This window comes from Triticum aestivum, chromosome 3D, assembly GCF_018294505.1.
Source record: "Triticum aestivum cultivar Chinese Spring chromosome 3D, IWGSC CS RefSeq v2.1, whole genome shotgun sequence".
NCBI classification, from domain to species: Eukaryota; Viridiplantae; Streptophyta; class Magnoliopsida; order Poales; family Poaceae; genus Triticum; species Triticum aestivum.
The window spans coordinates 135,455,587-135,473,018 of NC_057802.1; the positions used below are offsets into that span (position 1 = coordinate 135,455,587).

The 17,432-nt window shown below is 43.6% G+C and overlaps 1 protein-coding gene across 1 annotated transcript; it reads right to left on the reverse strand.

The window, feature by feature from the left end:
- Positions 1–14,867: 14,867 nt before the first annotated feature.
- On the reverse strand, positions 14,868–17,081 carry LOC123074361 (F-box/LRR-repeat protein 13-like). Its single transcript, XM_044497227.1, has 3 exons — positions 16,027–17,081; positions 15,770–15,913; positions 14,868–15,674 (listed from the first exon to the last, which is right to left on the reverse strand). Exons 1-3 carry the CDS (start codon positions 17,005–17,007, stop codon positions 15,270–15,272), a joined length of 1,530 nt encoding a protein of 509 aa, XP_044353162.1. The 5' UTR covers positions 17,008–17,081; the 3' UTR covers positions 14,868–15,269.
- Positions 17,082–17,432: the final 351 nt, after the last annotated feature.

The window sequence follows — 17,432 nt, forward strand, 5'->3', positions numbered from 1 at the left end:
TATGCGAGCAATTCAAGAGGAATTGGCGGCATTCTTTCTTGACCATGTGATCGATAAAGACGGAGAATACCATGTGGACCCTGAGTTCATACATAATTAGGAGATTATATTGTAAGATATAATTATATTGTATATATGTAGCCAGTAGCGTCAGATAGATATACGAGAACTTGTTGTTCCACCAATCTCCTGGAGAAGGAGAGGTGGTCGATATCACTTCTCTCTGTATGCATATGTTCATGACGATTTTCTGTTTCCTTCATTTGCTTACTAGCTAGTGTGTCAAGTCCTCTCTATACGTATAATACGTAGCGTCGACCAAGCACGGAGATAAGAGAGGACACTTCTCTCTATTAATTAGCTAGCTAACACAATATATGAAACACCTAAATTAACCCCCCAAAACCCCTAAACCACCCCCTTTCAAAAAAATAATAAGAAAAACCTCAGCTCCTGCCAGCTGCTGACGCGTGGACGCCTATTGGTCCCGGTTGGTGCCACCAACCGGGACCAAAGGGCCTCCTGCCTGGGCTCGCCGCACCGGCCACGTGGAGGCCCATCTGTCCCGGTTCATGTAAGAACCGGGACTAAAGGCCTAGGGCATTAGTAACGACACTTTAGTCCCGGTTCAACAACCAGGACAAATGGCCCTTACGAACCGGGACAAATGGCCCTTTTTCTACTAGTGAGTGCTTAGAGAGATTAGTGATAGAACGAATGATTTTGTAAAGATTAATTTTTGTTTTGAGAGGGGGGACTCAAACTTTGAAATTCACGACATTGCTAAGGCAGCTTCATCACTCCCTTCGGGTCGCATTTGTGGCTAGGGATCCTTCCGGATGTTGCTTGTATTCCATCTGTTGTGAACATTGAATAAAATACCTAGTTCCACCTAAAAAAAAGAGAGAGAAATGGATTTTCTTTTCAGGAAATCCATAAAATGGACAAGTGCTCAAACAAATAAGGACTCCGGCCATTATTGAAGATGAATAGATCGAAAGTCTCCCCGGAAAAATATACTCCTTTCGTTCCTAAATATAAGTCTTTTTAGAGATTCTAATGCGGACTACATATGGAGCAAAATGAGTGAATCTACACTCTAAAATATGTCTATTGAAATCTCTAAAAAGACTTATATTTAGTAACGGAGGAAGTATCAAAGGACTTCAGAAAATTCCAAGAAAAATACAAAAGTGCATAATTTAATACGCCAAAAGAAAGAAAAATAATCCTAGCTAAAAAATAAGGATAAAACTCTTTAAATTTAGATTGGCATTAATTCAAATTAAATCCTCAAAATTTATAAAACTCAATTTATGCTTGTGTAATAGCTTGATTAAACAAATAAATTTTCTGGCCCTACTTTTTCGGAGAACTGATACGTCTCCAACGTATCTATAATTTTTGATTGCTTCATGCTATATTATATTCTGTTTTGGATGATTAATGGGCTTCGTTATACACTTTTATATTATTTTTGGGACTAACCTATTAACCGGAGGCCCAGCCCAGAATTGTTGTTTTTTGCCTATTTCAGAGTTTCGCAGAAAAAGAATATCAAACGGAGTCCAAACAGAATGAAACCTTCGGGAACGTGATTTTCGGAACGAACGTGATCCAGAGGACTTGGATCCTACGTCAAGACATCAACCAGGAGGGCACGAGGTAGGGGCGCGCCCTCCACCCTCGTGGGGCCCACGTTGCTCCACCGACGTACTTCTTCCTCCTATATATACCTACGTACCCCCAAACCAACAGAAGCATCCACGAAAACATAGTTCCACCGCCGCAACCTTCTGTACCCGTGAGATCCCATCTTGGGGCCTTTTCCGGCGTCCTGCCGGAGGGGGCATTGATCACGGAGGGCTTCTACATCAATACCATAGCCTCCTCGATGATGTGTGAGTAGTTTACCTCAGACCTTCGGGTCCAGGTTATTAGCTAGATGGCTTCCTCTCTCTCTTTGGATCTCAATACAAAGTTCTCCACGATTCTCGTGGAGATCTATTCGATGTAATCTTCTTTTGCGGTGTGTTTGTTGAGACCGATGAATTGTGGGTTTATGATCAAGTTTATCTATGAACAATATTTGAATCTTCTCTGAATTCTTTTATGTATGATTGGTTATCTTTGCAAGTCTCTTCGAATTATCAGTTTGGTTTGGCCTACTAGATTGATCTTTCTTTCAATGGGAGAAGTGCTTAGCTTTGGGTTCAATCTTGCGGTGTCCTTTCCCAGTGACAGCAGGGGCAACAAGGCACGTATTGTATTGTTGCCATCGAGGATAACAAGATGGGGTTTATATCATATTGCATGAGTTTATCCCTCTACATCATGTCATCTTACTTAAAGCGTTACTCTGTTCTTTTGAACATAATAACTAGATGCATGCTGGATAGCGGTCGATGTGTGGAGTAATAGTAGTAGATGCAGGCAGGAGTCGGTCTACTTGTCGCGGATGTGATGCCTATATACATGATCATACCTAGATATTCTCATAACTATGCTCAATTCTATCAATTGCTCAACAGTAATTTGTTTACCCACCGTAATACTTATGCTCTCGAGAGAAGCCACTAGTAAAACCTATGGCCCCCGGTTCTATTTTCCATCATATTGATCTCCCGTCAACAAGCTATTTTTGGCACCGTTTATTTTGCAATCTTTACTTTTAATCTTTATCATAAAATACCAAAAATATTATGTTATCATATCTCAGTTTCGTAAGTGACCGTGAAGGGATTGACAACCCCTTTATTGCGTTGGTTGCGAGGATTTTATTTGTTTGTGTAGGTGCGAGGGACTCGTGCGTGGCCTCCTACTGGATTGATACCTTGGTTCTCAAAAACTGAGGGAAATACTTACACTGCTTTACTGCATCACCCTTTCCCCTTCAAGGGAAAACCAACGCAGTGCTCAAGAGGTAGCAAGAAGGATCTCTGGCGCCGTTGCCGGGGAGGCCTACACCAAGTCAAGTCAAGATTTGACTCCCGACAACGAGCCATTTCTGGCGCCGTTGCCGGGGAGTCTACGCAAAAGTCAACATACCAAGTACCCATCACAAACCCTTATCTACCGCATTACCTTATTTGCCATTTTCCTCTCGTTTTCCTCTCCCCCACTTCACCCTTGCCATTTTATTCGCCCTATCTTTTCCGTTCGCCTCTTTTTGCGTGCTTCTTGTTTGCTCATGTGTTGGATTGCTTGCTTGTCACGATGGCTCTACCTAGATTTGGTGATCTTCACCTTAAAAGATTAGAAGAGATCGAAAGCAACGTCAGGAGTTTTATGGTCTTACAATTTGAGCATAATAATTTCTTTAGAAACGAGCTTAAGGAACAAAAAAGCTTTATGGGTTATATGAATAAAGAGCTCGATGATATGTCTAAAGAATTTCATGGTTTGAAATCTTAGATTGCTCATCTTGAGAAGTTAATAGCTGAAGTTTCGGATAAGCAGGCCACCTTAGTTAATAAGATGGCCGCTAAGCCGGAATTTTTTTGGGAAAATAAAGAAGATCTATAAGTTATTGATGTGTCCCCGATTAAATCTTTGTTTTGCAAAATATGAATCTTGATAATGATGGGACTGAATATGATCCACCTTTACCTAGAAGGCGTTCCAAAAATTCGGAGTTTTTAGATCTTGATGCAAAAATTGGTAAAAGTGGGATTGAAGAGATCAAAACTCTAGATATTAATGAACCCACTATTTTGGATTTCAAGGATTTTAATTATGATAATTGCTCTTTGATAGATTGTATTTCCTTGTTGCAATCCGTGCTAAATTCTCCACATGCTTATAGTCAAAATAAAGCCTTTACCAAACATATCGTTGATGCTTTGATGCAATCTTATGAAGAAAAACTTGAGTTGGAAGTTTCTATCCTTAGAAAACTTTATGATGAGTGGGAACCTACTATTAAAATTAAAATTAAAGATCAGGAATGCTATGCTTTGTGTGATTTGGGTGCTAGTGTTTCCACGATTCCAAAAACTTTGTGTGATTTGCTAGGTTTCCGTGATTTGATGATTGCTCTTTAAACTTGCACCTTGCGGATTCCACCATTAAGAAACCTATGGGAAGAATTAATGATGTTCTTATTGTTGCAAATAGGAATTATGTGCCCGTAGATTTTATTGTTCTTGATATAGATTGCAATCCTTCATGTCCTATTATTCTTGTTAGACCTTTCCTTAGAACGATTGGTGCAATTTTTCATATGAAGGAAGGGAATATTAGATTCCAATTTTCGTTAAGGAAAGGCATGGAACACTTCCCTAGAAAGAAAATAAAATTACCTTATGAATCTATTACGAGAGCCACTTATGGATTGCCTACCAAAGATGGCAATACCTAGATCTATCCTTGCTTTTATGCCTAGCTAGGGGCGTTAAACGATACGCTTGTTGGGAGGCAACCCAATTTTATTTTTAGTTTTTTGCTTTTTGCTTCTGTTTAGGAATAAATCTTTGATCTAGCCTCAGGTTAGATGTGTTTTCATGTTTTAATTAGTGTTTGTGCCAAGTTAAACCTCTAGGATCTTCTTGGATAATAGTTATTTGATCTTGCTAAAAATTCCAGAAACTTTATGTTCATGAAAATAATTGTTAAAAATCACCAGAACGTGATAAAATATTGATTCCAATTGCTGCTGATCAATAAACAAATTTTCTAGTTCGTCCTATTTTTCCTGAATTTTTGGAGTTCCATAAGTTTGCGTTAGTTACAGATTACTACAGACTGTTCTGTTTTTGACAGATTCTTTTCGTGTGTTGTTTGCTTATTTTGATGAATCTATGGCTAGTAAAATAGTTTATAAACCATAGAGAAGTTGGAATACAGTAGGTTTAACACCAATATAAATAAATAATGAGTTCATTAAAGTACCTTGAAGTTGTGTTTTGTTTTCTTTCGCTAACGGAGCTCACGAGATTTTCTGTTAAGTTTTGTGTTGCGAAGTTTTCAAGTTTTGGGTAAAAGATTCGATGGATTATGGAACAAGGAGTGGCAAGAGCCTAAGCTTGGGGATTCCCATGGCACCCCAAGATAATCTAAGGACACCAAAAAGCCAAAGCTTGGGGATGCCCCGGAAGGCATCCCCTCTTTCGTCTACTTCCATCGGTAACTTTACTTGGAGCTATATTTTTATTCACCACATGATAAGTGTTTTGCTTGGAGCGTCTTGTATGATTTGAGTCTTTGCTTTTTAGTTCACCACAATCATCTTTGCTGTACACACCTTTTGAGAGAAACACACATGATTCGGAATTTATTAGAATACTCTATGCGCTTCACTTATATCTTTTGAGCTGTATAGTTTTTGCTCTAGTGCTTCACTTATATCTTTTAGAGCACGGTGGTGGATTTGTTTTATAGAAACTATTATTCTCTCATGCTTCACTTATGTTATTTTGAGAGTCTTAAACAGCATGGTAATTTGCTTAAATTGGGAAATTAATCCTAATATGCTAAGTATTCGAGACTAGTAAAAAACTTTCTTATGAGTGTGCTGAATACTAAGAGAAGTTTGATGGTTGATGATTGTTTTGAGATATGGAGGTAGTGATATTAAAGTTGTGCTAGTTGAGTAGTTGTGAAATTGAGAAATACTTGTGTTGAAGTTTGCAAGTCCTGTAGCATGCACGTATGGTAAACGTTATGTAACAGATTTGAAACATAAGGTGTTCTTTGATTGTCTTCCTTATGAGTGGCGGTCGGGGACGAGCGATGGTCTTTTCCTACCAATCTATCCCCCTAGGAGCATGCGCGTAATGCTTGGTTTTTGATGACTTGTAGATTTTTGCAATAAGTATATGAGTTCTTTATGACTAATGTTGAGTCCATGGATTATACGCACTCTTACCCTTCCATCATTGCTAGCCTCTTCGGTATCGTGCATTGCCCTTTCTCACATTGAGAGTTGGTGCAAATTTCGCTGGTGCATCCAAACCCTGTGATATGATACGCTCTGTCACACATAAACCTTCTTATATCTTCCTCAAAACAGCCACCATATCTACCTATTATGGCATTTCCATAGCCATTCCGAGATATATTGCCATGCAACTTTCCACCGTTCCGTTTATCATGACACGTTCATCATTGTCATATTGCTTTGCATAATCATGTAGTTGACATCGTATTTGTGGCAAAGCCACCGTTCATAGTTTTTCATACATGTCACTCTTGATTCATTGCTATCCCGGTACACCGCCGGAGGCATTCATATAGAGTCGTACTTTGTTCTAGTATCGAGTTGTAATCATTGAGTTGTAAATAAATAGAAGTGTGATGACTATCATTCATAGAGTATTGTCCCCAAAAGAAAGAAAAAAAAGAGGAAGGCCAAATAAAAAAAGGAAGGCCCCCAAAAAAGGGACAATGCTACTATCCTTTTTTCCACACTTATGCTTCAATGTAGCACCATGATTTTCATGATAGAGAGTCTCTTGTTTTGTCACTTTCATATACTAGTGGGAATTTTTCATTATAGAACTTGGCTTGTATATTCCAACGATGGTCTTCCTCAAATGCCCTAGGTCTTCGTGAGCAAGCAAGTTGGATGCACACCCACTTAGTTTCTTTTGTTGAGCTTTCATGCATTTATAGCTCTAGTGCATCCGTTGCATGGCAATCCCTACTCCTTGCATTAACATCAATCGATGGGCATCTCCATAGCCCGTTGATTAGCCGCGTTGATGTGAGACTTTCTCCTTTTTTGTCTTCTCCACATAACCCCCATCATTATATTCTATTCCACCCATAGTGCTATATCCATGGCTCACGCTCATGTATTGCGTGAAGGTTGAAAAAGTTTGAGATTACTAAAGTATGAAATAATTGCTTGGCTTGTCATCGGGGTTGTGCATGATGAGAGCATTCTTGTGTGACGAAAATGGAGCATGACTAAACTATATGATTTTGTAGGGATGAACTTTCTTTGGCCATGTTATTTTGAGAAGACATAATTGCTTAGTTAGTATGCTTGAAGTATTATTATTTTATGTCAATATTAAACTTTTATCTTGAATCTTTCGGATCTGAATATTCATACCACAATTAAGAGGGTTACATTAAAAAATTATACCAAGTAGCATTCCACATCAAAAATTCTGTTTTTATCATTTACCTACTCGAGGACGAGCAGGAATTAAGCTTGGGGATGCTTGATACGACTCCAACGTATCTATAATTTTTGATTGCTTCATGCTATATTATATTCTGTTTTGGATGTTTAATGGGCTTTATTATACACTTCTATATTATTTTGGGACTAACCAATTAACCGGAGGCCTAGCCCAGAATTGTTGTTTTTTGCCTATTTCAGAGTTTCGCAGAAAAAGAATATCAAACGGTGTCCAAACGGAATGAAACCTTCGGGAACGTGATTTTTGGAACAAACGTGATCCATAGGACTTGGACCCTACGTCAAGAAAGCAATCACGAGGTAGGGGGCGCGCCTACCCCCCTAGGCGTGCCCTCCACCCTCGTGGGGCCATGTTTCTCCACCGACGTACTTCTTCCTCCTATATATACCTACGTACCCCCAAACCAACAGAAGCATCCACGAAAACCTAATTCCACCGCCGCAACCTTCTATACCCGTGAGATCCCATCTTGGGGCCTTTTCCGGCGTCCTGCCGGAGGGGGCATTGATCACGGAGGGCTTCTACATCAACACCATAGCCTCTTCGATGATGTGTGAGTAGTTTACCTCAGACCTTCGGTTCCATAGTTATTAGCTAGATGGCTTCTTCTCTCTCTTTGGATCTCAATACAAAGTTCTCCACGATTCTCGTGGAGATCTATTCGATGTAATCTTCTTTTGCGGTGTGTTTGTTGAGACCGATGAATTGTGGGTTTACGATCAAGTTTATCTATGAACAATATTTGAATCTTCTCTGAATTCTTTTATGTATGATTGGTTATCTTTGCAAGTCTCTTCGAATTATCAGTTTGGTTTGGCCTACTAGATTGATCTTTCTTGCAATGGGAGAAGTGCTTAGCTTTGGGTTCAATCTTGCGGTGTCCTTTCCTAGTGACAGCAAGGGCAGCAAGGCACGAATTGTATTGTTGCCATCGAGGATAACAAGATGGGGTTTATATCATATTGCATGAGTTTATCCCTCTACATCATGTCATCTTACTTAAAGCGTTACTCTGTTCTTTTGAACATAATACTCTAGATGCATGCTGGATAGCGGTCGATGTGTGGAGTAATGGTAGTAGATGCAGGCAGGAGTCGGTCTACTTGTCGCGGACGTGATGCCTATATACATGATCATACCTAGATATTCTCATAACTATGCTCAATTCTATCAGTTGCTCAACAGTAATTTGTTTACCCACCGTAATACTTATGCTCTCGAGAGAAGCCACTAGTGAAACCTATGGCCCCGGGGTCTATTTTCCATCATATTGATCTCCCCTCAACAAGCTATTTTTGGCACCGTTTATTTTGCAATCTTTACTTTTAATCTTTATCATAAAAATACCAAAAATATTATCTTATCATATCTATCAGATCTCACTTTCGTAAGTGACCGTGAAGGGATTGACAACCCCTTTATTGCGTTGATTGCGAGGATTTTATTTGTTTGTGTAGGTGCGAGGGACTCGTGCGTGGCCTCCTACTGGATTGATACCTTGGTTCTCAAAAACTGAGGGAAATACTTATGCTGCTTTACTACATCACCCTTTCCTCTTCAAGGGAAACCAACGCGGTGCTCAAGAGGTAGCAAGAACTTTTTAAACATTTCGAAAATCAGGATGTTACACGGTGCCTTTTTGTGGTCTGCGGCAAAGTAATGCTCTTCTTTTCAATGTATGAACTAGTTTAAGGACATGGAGTATATGCCCCCGAGCTCAAATGCTCCCTCATGAACAGGAAAATCGGAAAATATAGTAAATAAATTCAAAAAAATCTGATTTTTTTACGGTAAACTTTGACAAATGTTTTGCCTGCTTGCAAAATTTCAGCACGAAATAACATTCGTGGAAGTTGTGGCAAAAAAACAAAATCGATGTTCCAGAAATGCTAGTTTTGAACACATTTTGGAGTGTTGATTTTGTTTCTTTTGCCACGCCTTCCACGAATGTCATTTCGTGCTGAAATTTTGCAAGCGCACAAAACATTTGTCAAGCTTTATCACAAAAAAATGTCAGATTTTTTTTGAAATTTTTAACTATTTTTTCGATTTTACTATTCATGCGGGTGCATTTGAGCTCGGAACCAGAATAGTACTTTCGCTAGTTTATGATGAATAATGTTCTTTAGATAAAAAGACAATTCCTACTCTGCATAACAATCTTATTATGATGCGTATGTTTGAAAATGTAGTACAAACAAAGTATATCTTTAATTTAAATATGTACAATCAATGGAAAAGAATGGCATTTATATTGCGTCTAATGTTTTGTGGGCTTCAAATTTGTAGAAAATGAAAGAAGTTGATATGCAAACTCATTTTGTAAGAAAATCTATACCAAACCGTGAAATTTTAGGTGTCATGTGCACTAGAGACAAATTGCCGGGATTTATTTCTTCTTCTAGTGCACATGAACATGAAATTTATTTATTTTATTTGGATGAATTTTACTAATTTAAATTTGCATCTCAACTTTTGCGACAAAACACTATGGATTTTAGATGCATTGATAACTTTTGATCATTTTTGCACCTGTGCAATTTTCGCGTTCATGTGTATTTTTGATCATTTTTGGTCGGTTGTGATAATCCTGTGAAGCAATAAACCCATAAACCAGGCAATGAGCTCATAAGTGGGTTGCAGTTTCCTGTCTAATATTGCAAATGGGGCAAATGGGGTTATGAGTCTGCCTCCTTTCTTTTTTGCCTCCTTTTAGCAAGATTATCCCAAGCAAGCCATCTTGGAATTCCAAAAGACGAGTGCCGCCGCGGAATGTAGGCGCACAACATAATCTGCGCCGCTGTAGTTTCCTACACCTCCGTCCAACGCGGTGGAATGGAACTGGTGGAACCTGTCCAACACAAATGCCAGAAGACTCTGCTGTCGTGGTCTTAACTAAACAACTTCCTTCCAGAGCAATTTACTTTGCATGATGTAATACGTAGTAGTTCACTTGCTGTGACTTCAGTAGTTTGCAAAAGGGTGTGTCTAGGATTCATCTAGATGTGACATAACTATGTCACATCTAAGTATGACATCACCCCCACATCAAGAGAAAAACAAACTTGCCTAGACTTATTGTTTATTTGTTTTGATTTTTTTTATTAGGCTGTGCATCTCCAGTCCAACCCAACAACTTCCATCCCCCGACCTGGGCTTTATTTATGTTGGCTTCGATTGATAGAGCCTCGCTGGTACTCTTTCGATCAGGAATAAAAGCAAGAACTGACGCGTTGCCTGTGCACCTAGTTTTTGTTTTTTTTTCTGTGTTGGATCTAATATTTCTGCAAACCACACTTGCGCAGGCATTCATCTTATCCACTAGCTTAGCTGCTCGTCACTTGCCTTTGCATGTATGCATACACACGATTACAATCATTCCTTACAAATTCAAAAAAGTTAGCGAATACAAAAAAAATGTTTGTGAACTTAAAAATTGTTCATTTCTTTTAAATAAAACACATTTTAAATCATGATTTTTTACAGAGTACATAATTTTAAGAAAATGTTCATGAATTTGTATTAAAAAAAAGATGAAAACGATAAAAAAAATCTATTTTTTTTTTAAAAATGTGGAGACACTCGACAAACACACACCCCTAGTTGCGAGTCGATGGTTGAGATGTAACTGGGGACACTCGACAAACACACGACCCCCCTTAGTTGCAAGTCGATGGTCGGCTTGCAACTAGGTTCCACAAGAAAACACACACACCCTGAGTGGTGAGTCGATGGTTGACTTGCAACTAGGGGCCCTCGTCAAACACACATTGACAACGCCCCCGTAGTTGCGAGTCGATGGTTAACTTGCAACTAAGGCCCTCGACAAACACACACAACCCCTAGTTGCGAGTCGATTGTTGACTTGCAACTAGGGACCCATAGAAACACACTTCCCCTCCCCCTCCCCTCAATTGTGAGTCGATGGTTGACTTGCAACCGGGGGCCCTCAACAAACACACACACCCCTAGTTGCAAGTCGTTGGTCGGCTTGCAACTGGTGGCCCTCGACTAACACACATAGACACCGCCCCCCAGTTGCGAGTCAATGGTTGACATGCAACTGGGGGCCCTCCACACACACACACACACACACACACCCCTACTTGCGAGTCGATGGTTGACATGCAACTGGGGACACTCGACAAACACATGCACCCTTAGTTGCAAGTCGATGGTTGGCTTACAACTAGGTTCCACAATAAAAGACACACACCTTGAGTTGCGAGTCGATGTTCGACATGTAACTGGGGACCGTAGAAACACACTTCCCCTCCCCCTCCCCCAGTTGCGAGTCGATGGTCGACATGCAACTCGGGACCCTCGACAAACACACACACACACACACACACCTCCTACTTGCGAGTCAATGGTTGACATGCAGCTGGGGACACTCGAGAAACACATACACCCTTAGTTGCGAGTCGATGGTCCAATTGCAACTAATTCCACAATAAAACACACACACACACCCCTAGTTGCGAGTCGATAGTCGGCATGCAATTGGGGGTCCCGACAAAACAAAAACACCCTCCTAGTTGGGAGTCGATGGTCGGCTTGCCACTGGGGACCCTCGACAAACACACACACACACCCCTTAGTTGCGAGTCGATGGTCGACATGCAACTGAGGACCCTCGACAAAACACACACACCCCTAGTTGCGAGTCAATTTTTGACATGTAACTGCGGATCCTCGATAAAATACACATACCCTCCTAGTTGCGAGTTGATGGACGGCTTGCAACTAGGGGCCACAACAAAACACACACACCCTAGTTGCGAGTCATTGGTCGGCTTGCAACTAGGGGCCCTCGACAAACACACACAGACACCGCCCCCTGGTTGCGAGTCGATGGTCGGCTTGCAACTGGGGACCCTTGACAAACACACACACATCTTTAGTTGCGAGTCGATGGTCGACATGCAGCTGGGGACCCTCGACAAAACACACCCCCTAGTTGCGAGTCGGTTGTTGACATGCAACTGCGGACCCTCAACAAAACACACACACACCCTCCTAGTTGCGAGTCGATCGTCGGCTTGCAACTAGGGGCCACGACAAAACACACACACACCCTAGTTGCGAGCCGTTGGTTAGCTTGCAATGGGGGGCCGTTGACAAACACACACAGACACCGCCCCCAGTTGCGCGTCGATGGTTGACATGCAACTAGGGGCCCTCGACAAACACACACACACCTCTAGTTGCGAGTCGATGGTCGGCATGCAACTGGGGACCCTCAACAAACAAACACACATCCTTAGTTGCGAGTTGATGGTCGACATGCAGCTGGGGACCCTTGACAAAACACACCCCCTAGTTGCGAGTCGATTGTTAACATGCAACTGCGGACCCTCGACAAAACACACACACCCTCCTAGTTGCGAGTCGATGGTTGGCTTACAACTAGGGACCACGACAAAACACACACACCCTAGTTGCGAGTCGTTGGCCAGCTTGCAACTGGGGGCCGTTGACAAACACACACAGACACCGCCCCCAGTTGCACGTCGATGGTTGACATGTAACTAGGGGCCCTCGACAAACACACACACACACACACACACACACACCTCTAGTTGCGAGTCGATGATCGGCATGCAACTGGGGACCCTCAACAAACACACACTCCCCTAGTTGCGAGTCGATGGTTGACATGCAACTAGGTTCCACAATTAAACACACACTCCCCTAGTTGCAAGTCGATGGCCGGCTTGCAACTGGGGACCCTCGACAAACAAACACATCCCTAGTTGCGAGTCGATGCTCAGGTTGCAACTGGGGACCTTCGACAAACACACACCCCTAGTTGCGAATCGATGGTTGACATGCAACTGTGGACCCTCGACACACACACACACCCCCTAGTTGCGAGTCCATGGTCGGCATGCAACTGGGGGCCTCGACAAACACACACACCCTAGTTGTGAATCGATGTTCGGCTTGCAACAGGGCACCCTTGACAAACAAACACACCTTTAGTTGCGAGTTGATGGTCGTCTTGCAATTGGGGACCCTCGACAAACACACACACCTTTAGTTGCGAGTCAATGGTCGGCTTGCAACTAGGGACCCTCGACAAACACGCACATCCCTAGTTGCGAGTCGATGGTCGGGTGGCAACTGGGGACCTTCGACAAACACACACCCCTAGTTTTGTGAGTCGATGGTTGACATGCAACTGTGGACCCTCGACAAACACACACACATCCCTTGTTACGAGTCCATGGTCGGCATGCAACTGGGGGCCTCGACAAACACACACCCCTTAGTTGCGAGTTGATGGTTGGCTTGCAGCTGGGGACCCTCGACACACACACACACACACACACCTTTAGTTGCGAGTCGATGGTCGGCTTGCATCTGGGGGCACCGACAAACACACACACCCTAGTTGCGAATCGATGTTCGGCTTGCAACAGGGCACCCTTGACAAACAAACACTCCCCTAGTTGCGAGTCGATGGTCGACATGCAACTAGGGGCCTCGACACACACACACACACACACACACACACAGACACCCCTAGTTGTGAGTCGATGTTCGGCTTGCAACTGGGGACCCTCGAGAGACACACACACCTTTAGTTACGAGTGGATGGTCGGCTTGCAACTGGGGGCACCGAAAAATACACACCCCAGTTGCAAGTTGCATGTCAAAAATGACAAACACATACACCCCGCTTTGGCGGAGGTAATATGCGGGTCAAGGATGGGCATATAACTGGGTCGAGCGAGTTGCATGTCAACAGTGGAGATGAAACTGAGTCGGTGTCATGCAAGTTATGCGGGAGAGGGTGATCCTGCAGTTGCGTGTTTGATGGTGCACGTGCAACGACAAACACTTACATATGTACAAACAAAGTTGTAATCCTGTTGAAGACATGCTGTTGCACCCAGGGATGATGCTTGCAGTTGTGCGTCTAGTAGGAGACACGCAAATGCCCTGCCAACAAAACACTTTCATCCTTTAAGTAGCAGTCGCACTGAAGATGAGCGAACTTGCACTTGTTGTGTGGTGATCGACATGCAATTGGCACTAAAAAATCATGAGTTTAAACAAATATTAATTTACATTGCAGAAATGAAAAACAAGAAAACAATAAAGGAAAACGAAAACCAAAGAATAGAAAACCGAACAAAAACTGATAAAAAAGCAAACAGAAAAAAATCTTTAGTAGTTTTTTAGACAAACAAATCTGTAGTATTTTTTCTTAGAGCACAGCGATCGTAACGAGCGCGTCATGGCTTCGATTCCCAGTTCTATCACCTTTTTAACGTTTCTACTAAACAAGAGAGAACTAGCATGGGCCGGCCCAACTTGGACTGCTGCAGGCGCCCGTTTGCAAATTGCACTGTAAGGGGCGCCTGCAGCGCCAAATAGGATTCACCGGGACGATCACCTGGTGTGAGTTTTAAAGACAAACAAGATCTGACAGCCCTGAACTTATATGTCACTTAGATGTGACATCCTTAAATATTGTGAGTTAGCAATTCTATTTTAAATAAATATAAAAATATGAAAAGAAATAGAAAAAGAAAAGACAATCTAGATGGGAATTAGCAAATCTAGAAAAATGAAAATAGAGGTATTTAAAATAAAAATAAAAAATAAAAACAAGATAAATCACAAATTTTGTAAAACAATGAAAAAATAAAAATAAAAAAAGAAATGGAAAAAGAATAACAAAAAAAGAAAGGGATGCAAATAAATTGAAAATTGAAAAACAAATCATCAAAAAAGCAAAGAGAAAAAGCAAAAAAAATGGTGGTAAACTTCTAGCCATAAACTGGGACATGAGAGGCGTATAAAACGGCTGACCCTTAAGTAAATGCCGTGCCACACCTACACTTCGTTGCAAAAGGAACAGACCCCCAACGAAAACAGCCACACGAACAGACAAAATCAGCAGGTATCCACACCACTGTGCATGCCGGTGTAACAGTCAGAGAGAAAAAGAATAAGACAGCCCATGTAACAAATGGAAGCTCATCTTCCTGAACAAGAAAACAGGCCGACAGGGGACAACGAGATGAGGGACAAATCACGTGATCAACCCCTGCGCGAATTTTAAAGTAAACAAATCCAACAGTTGTAGACTTAGACGTGAGATAACTAAATTTCATCTAGATGTGACTTAGCAAATCCGTTTGCAAAAGGGTCGTCAGCAGAAAAACCGGATCCTATTTTGAAGCTCCGAATGGAACCTACTTCAGGATCAGAAGGTACAGTGACCAGCACTGTAGAGGTTTCACTGGCCCGTTTCACTGACCCCAGACTCGACAGTTTGGACTGCGCCTCTTCCGTCGTCGAAGAGAAGCCAACGGCGAACAGAATCACCACCTTCTTCAGCACCAATGCGGTCTCAAAGAAGTATTTGAGGAAGGCGATCTCAGCTCGCCCCCCTCGGAAATCATGGAAAACCAGCAGCTTGATGCGCGACCGAATGCACTCTATCACACCACACTCATGCCAGAACTTTAGGTTCAGCTTGCCAGTGGACCGATCGGTTTTCGCAGACTGAAAATTTGATCAGTCAAATGTACATGCAGTTCATCAGCTACTGATAGCACCATGGCGCAGACGGAAGACAAAAGAAGCTTCGGGGACTTCACCTTGATGTGGAGCGTCTCAACATTCGGAAAGCACCTGAGGACATTGGGAACCATCTTGGCATGGTTGCGGACTCCGAAACGCACCTCCAAAGCCAGTATCCCCACACTTGGTACCATGGTGCTCGGGCTCACCCTTGCCCCAGCCTGCAATTGCAAATCACAAATGCACCCAATTCAGAGAAGGAAGATGCCAAATTCACATTTACCGCGTAGGAATTTGTTTACATTGAGCGAATGGAAAGACGAGGCACCCGCACCTTGATGATGGTGTTGCCGACCTCTAGGACGTGTCCTGGGTCCAACTCCAAGTATCCTAACATGTGCAGCTTGGGGGCATGGCCAATCTTCACCTTGGTGCGGTTGCCATCATGGTCTTCAGGGCTCCAGCCTCCCGACTGGATGAGCCGCTCAAGGCATGGCGCGTCCACCACGAAGATTTCTTCAACCCAGCACCCGATGATCTGCACGCGCCGGAGGCTTTGGCTGACAAGGCGGATGCAATGCTCGAACATCTCCCCTTCGAGACAGAGCGTCTCCAGCACGGGGCTCCTGTCGAGGATGAAGTCCAAATCACTGATGCTCTTCATGATGACGTTGCAGAGCCCGAGCTCAAGGAGGTTTGGGAAGCAGGTGGCGCGCGGGAGGTCGGCCGTGACGGGGAAAACCCAGAGGCCGAGGTAGAGGCGGGTGAGGGTTTCCATGCCTAAGAAAGTGGAGGGGAGAAAGATCTCGAGTGGCCACGGGCGGTTGACGAGGACGAGTTCCTGGATGCCCTTGCCGGCGACGGTCTGGAGCCAGCCCGCGAGCAGAGGGGACTCGGTGAGGTGGACGCAGCGGAAGGGGCCCGGGTGCGCGGCGAGGACGCGGGAGACGGCGCAGGTGACGCGCTGCGCGTATGCGGTGCCCGCGGGGTGGACGTGAGAGTCGACGAGGACGAGCGGGGCGGAGCGCCAGACCCCGCGCCAGCGCCGGGAGAGCGCCGCGGTGCGCGCGGCGTCCTTGACGGGGATGCGGGAGACGATGTTGCCGAGGAGCGCGTCGGGGAGGCGGCTCAGGCGGTCGACGGAGTCGCCGGGGAGGAGAGCGAAGAGGCGAGCGTCGGCCGTCACGGGCGGCTCCGGGAGGGCGTAGTGGGTGTAGGAGAGGAAGCCCTCCACCTCAGCCGGGTCAAGGCCCAGGTGCCGGAACATCGCCGCTATCACCGGATTCAAGGGAAGGGCTGGCACCCCGGTATCCATGGCCGTCGCCGGAAGCGCCGCGGCGGGGATGAGGGTTTTGAGCGGCGCGTGCTCTCTGGAGTGGAGTGGAGTGGAACGGCGGAGGAGAGGGGAAATTGCTTCGGAGCCGTGGGACCAACTGTCCTGGGACTAGTGGGCTTTGAGAGGATTCCGGGAAAGATCCATCGAACCCTTAAAAAAAATAAAAAATACGCCGGTTTTATTTGAGGGGCTTGCCAACAATAAAATTGTACAATTAATTTTTTTAAGGGTTTGTGCAATATAAACGCTCGCAGAGATACAAGCTGGGTCATGGGATCCATCGCCAAACTGATGCACTCGGACTAGGAGGCCCACCAAACTTCTATCTCTCTGTGTTTCGCAGCTCCCCTCTCGTTTCGGCCAAGCCTTATTCAGCGTCTTCAACGCCTATTACATCGTTATTC

Excerpts from the sequence above, each read along its gene's own strand:
- LOC123074361 (XM_044497227.1), bottom strand. The coding sequence starts at position 17,007 with ATGGATACCGGGGTGCCAGCCCTTCCCTTGAATCCGGTGATAGCGGCG. Across the intron at positions 15,914-16,026 it reads TCGGCAACACCATCATCAAG|GCTGGGGCAAGGGTGAGCCC; the intron begins GTGCGGGTGCCT and ends TTGCAATTGCAG. Across the intron at positions 15,675-15,769 it reads TTGAGACGCTCCACATCAAG|TCTGCGAAAACCGATCGGTC; the intron begins GTGAAGTCCCCG and ends TCAAATTTTCAG.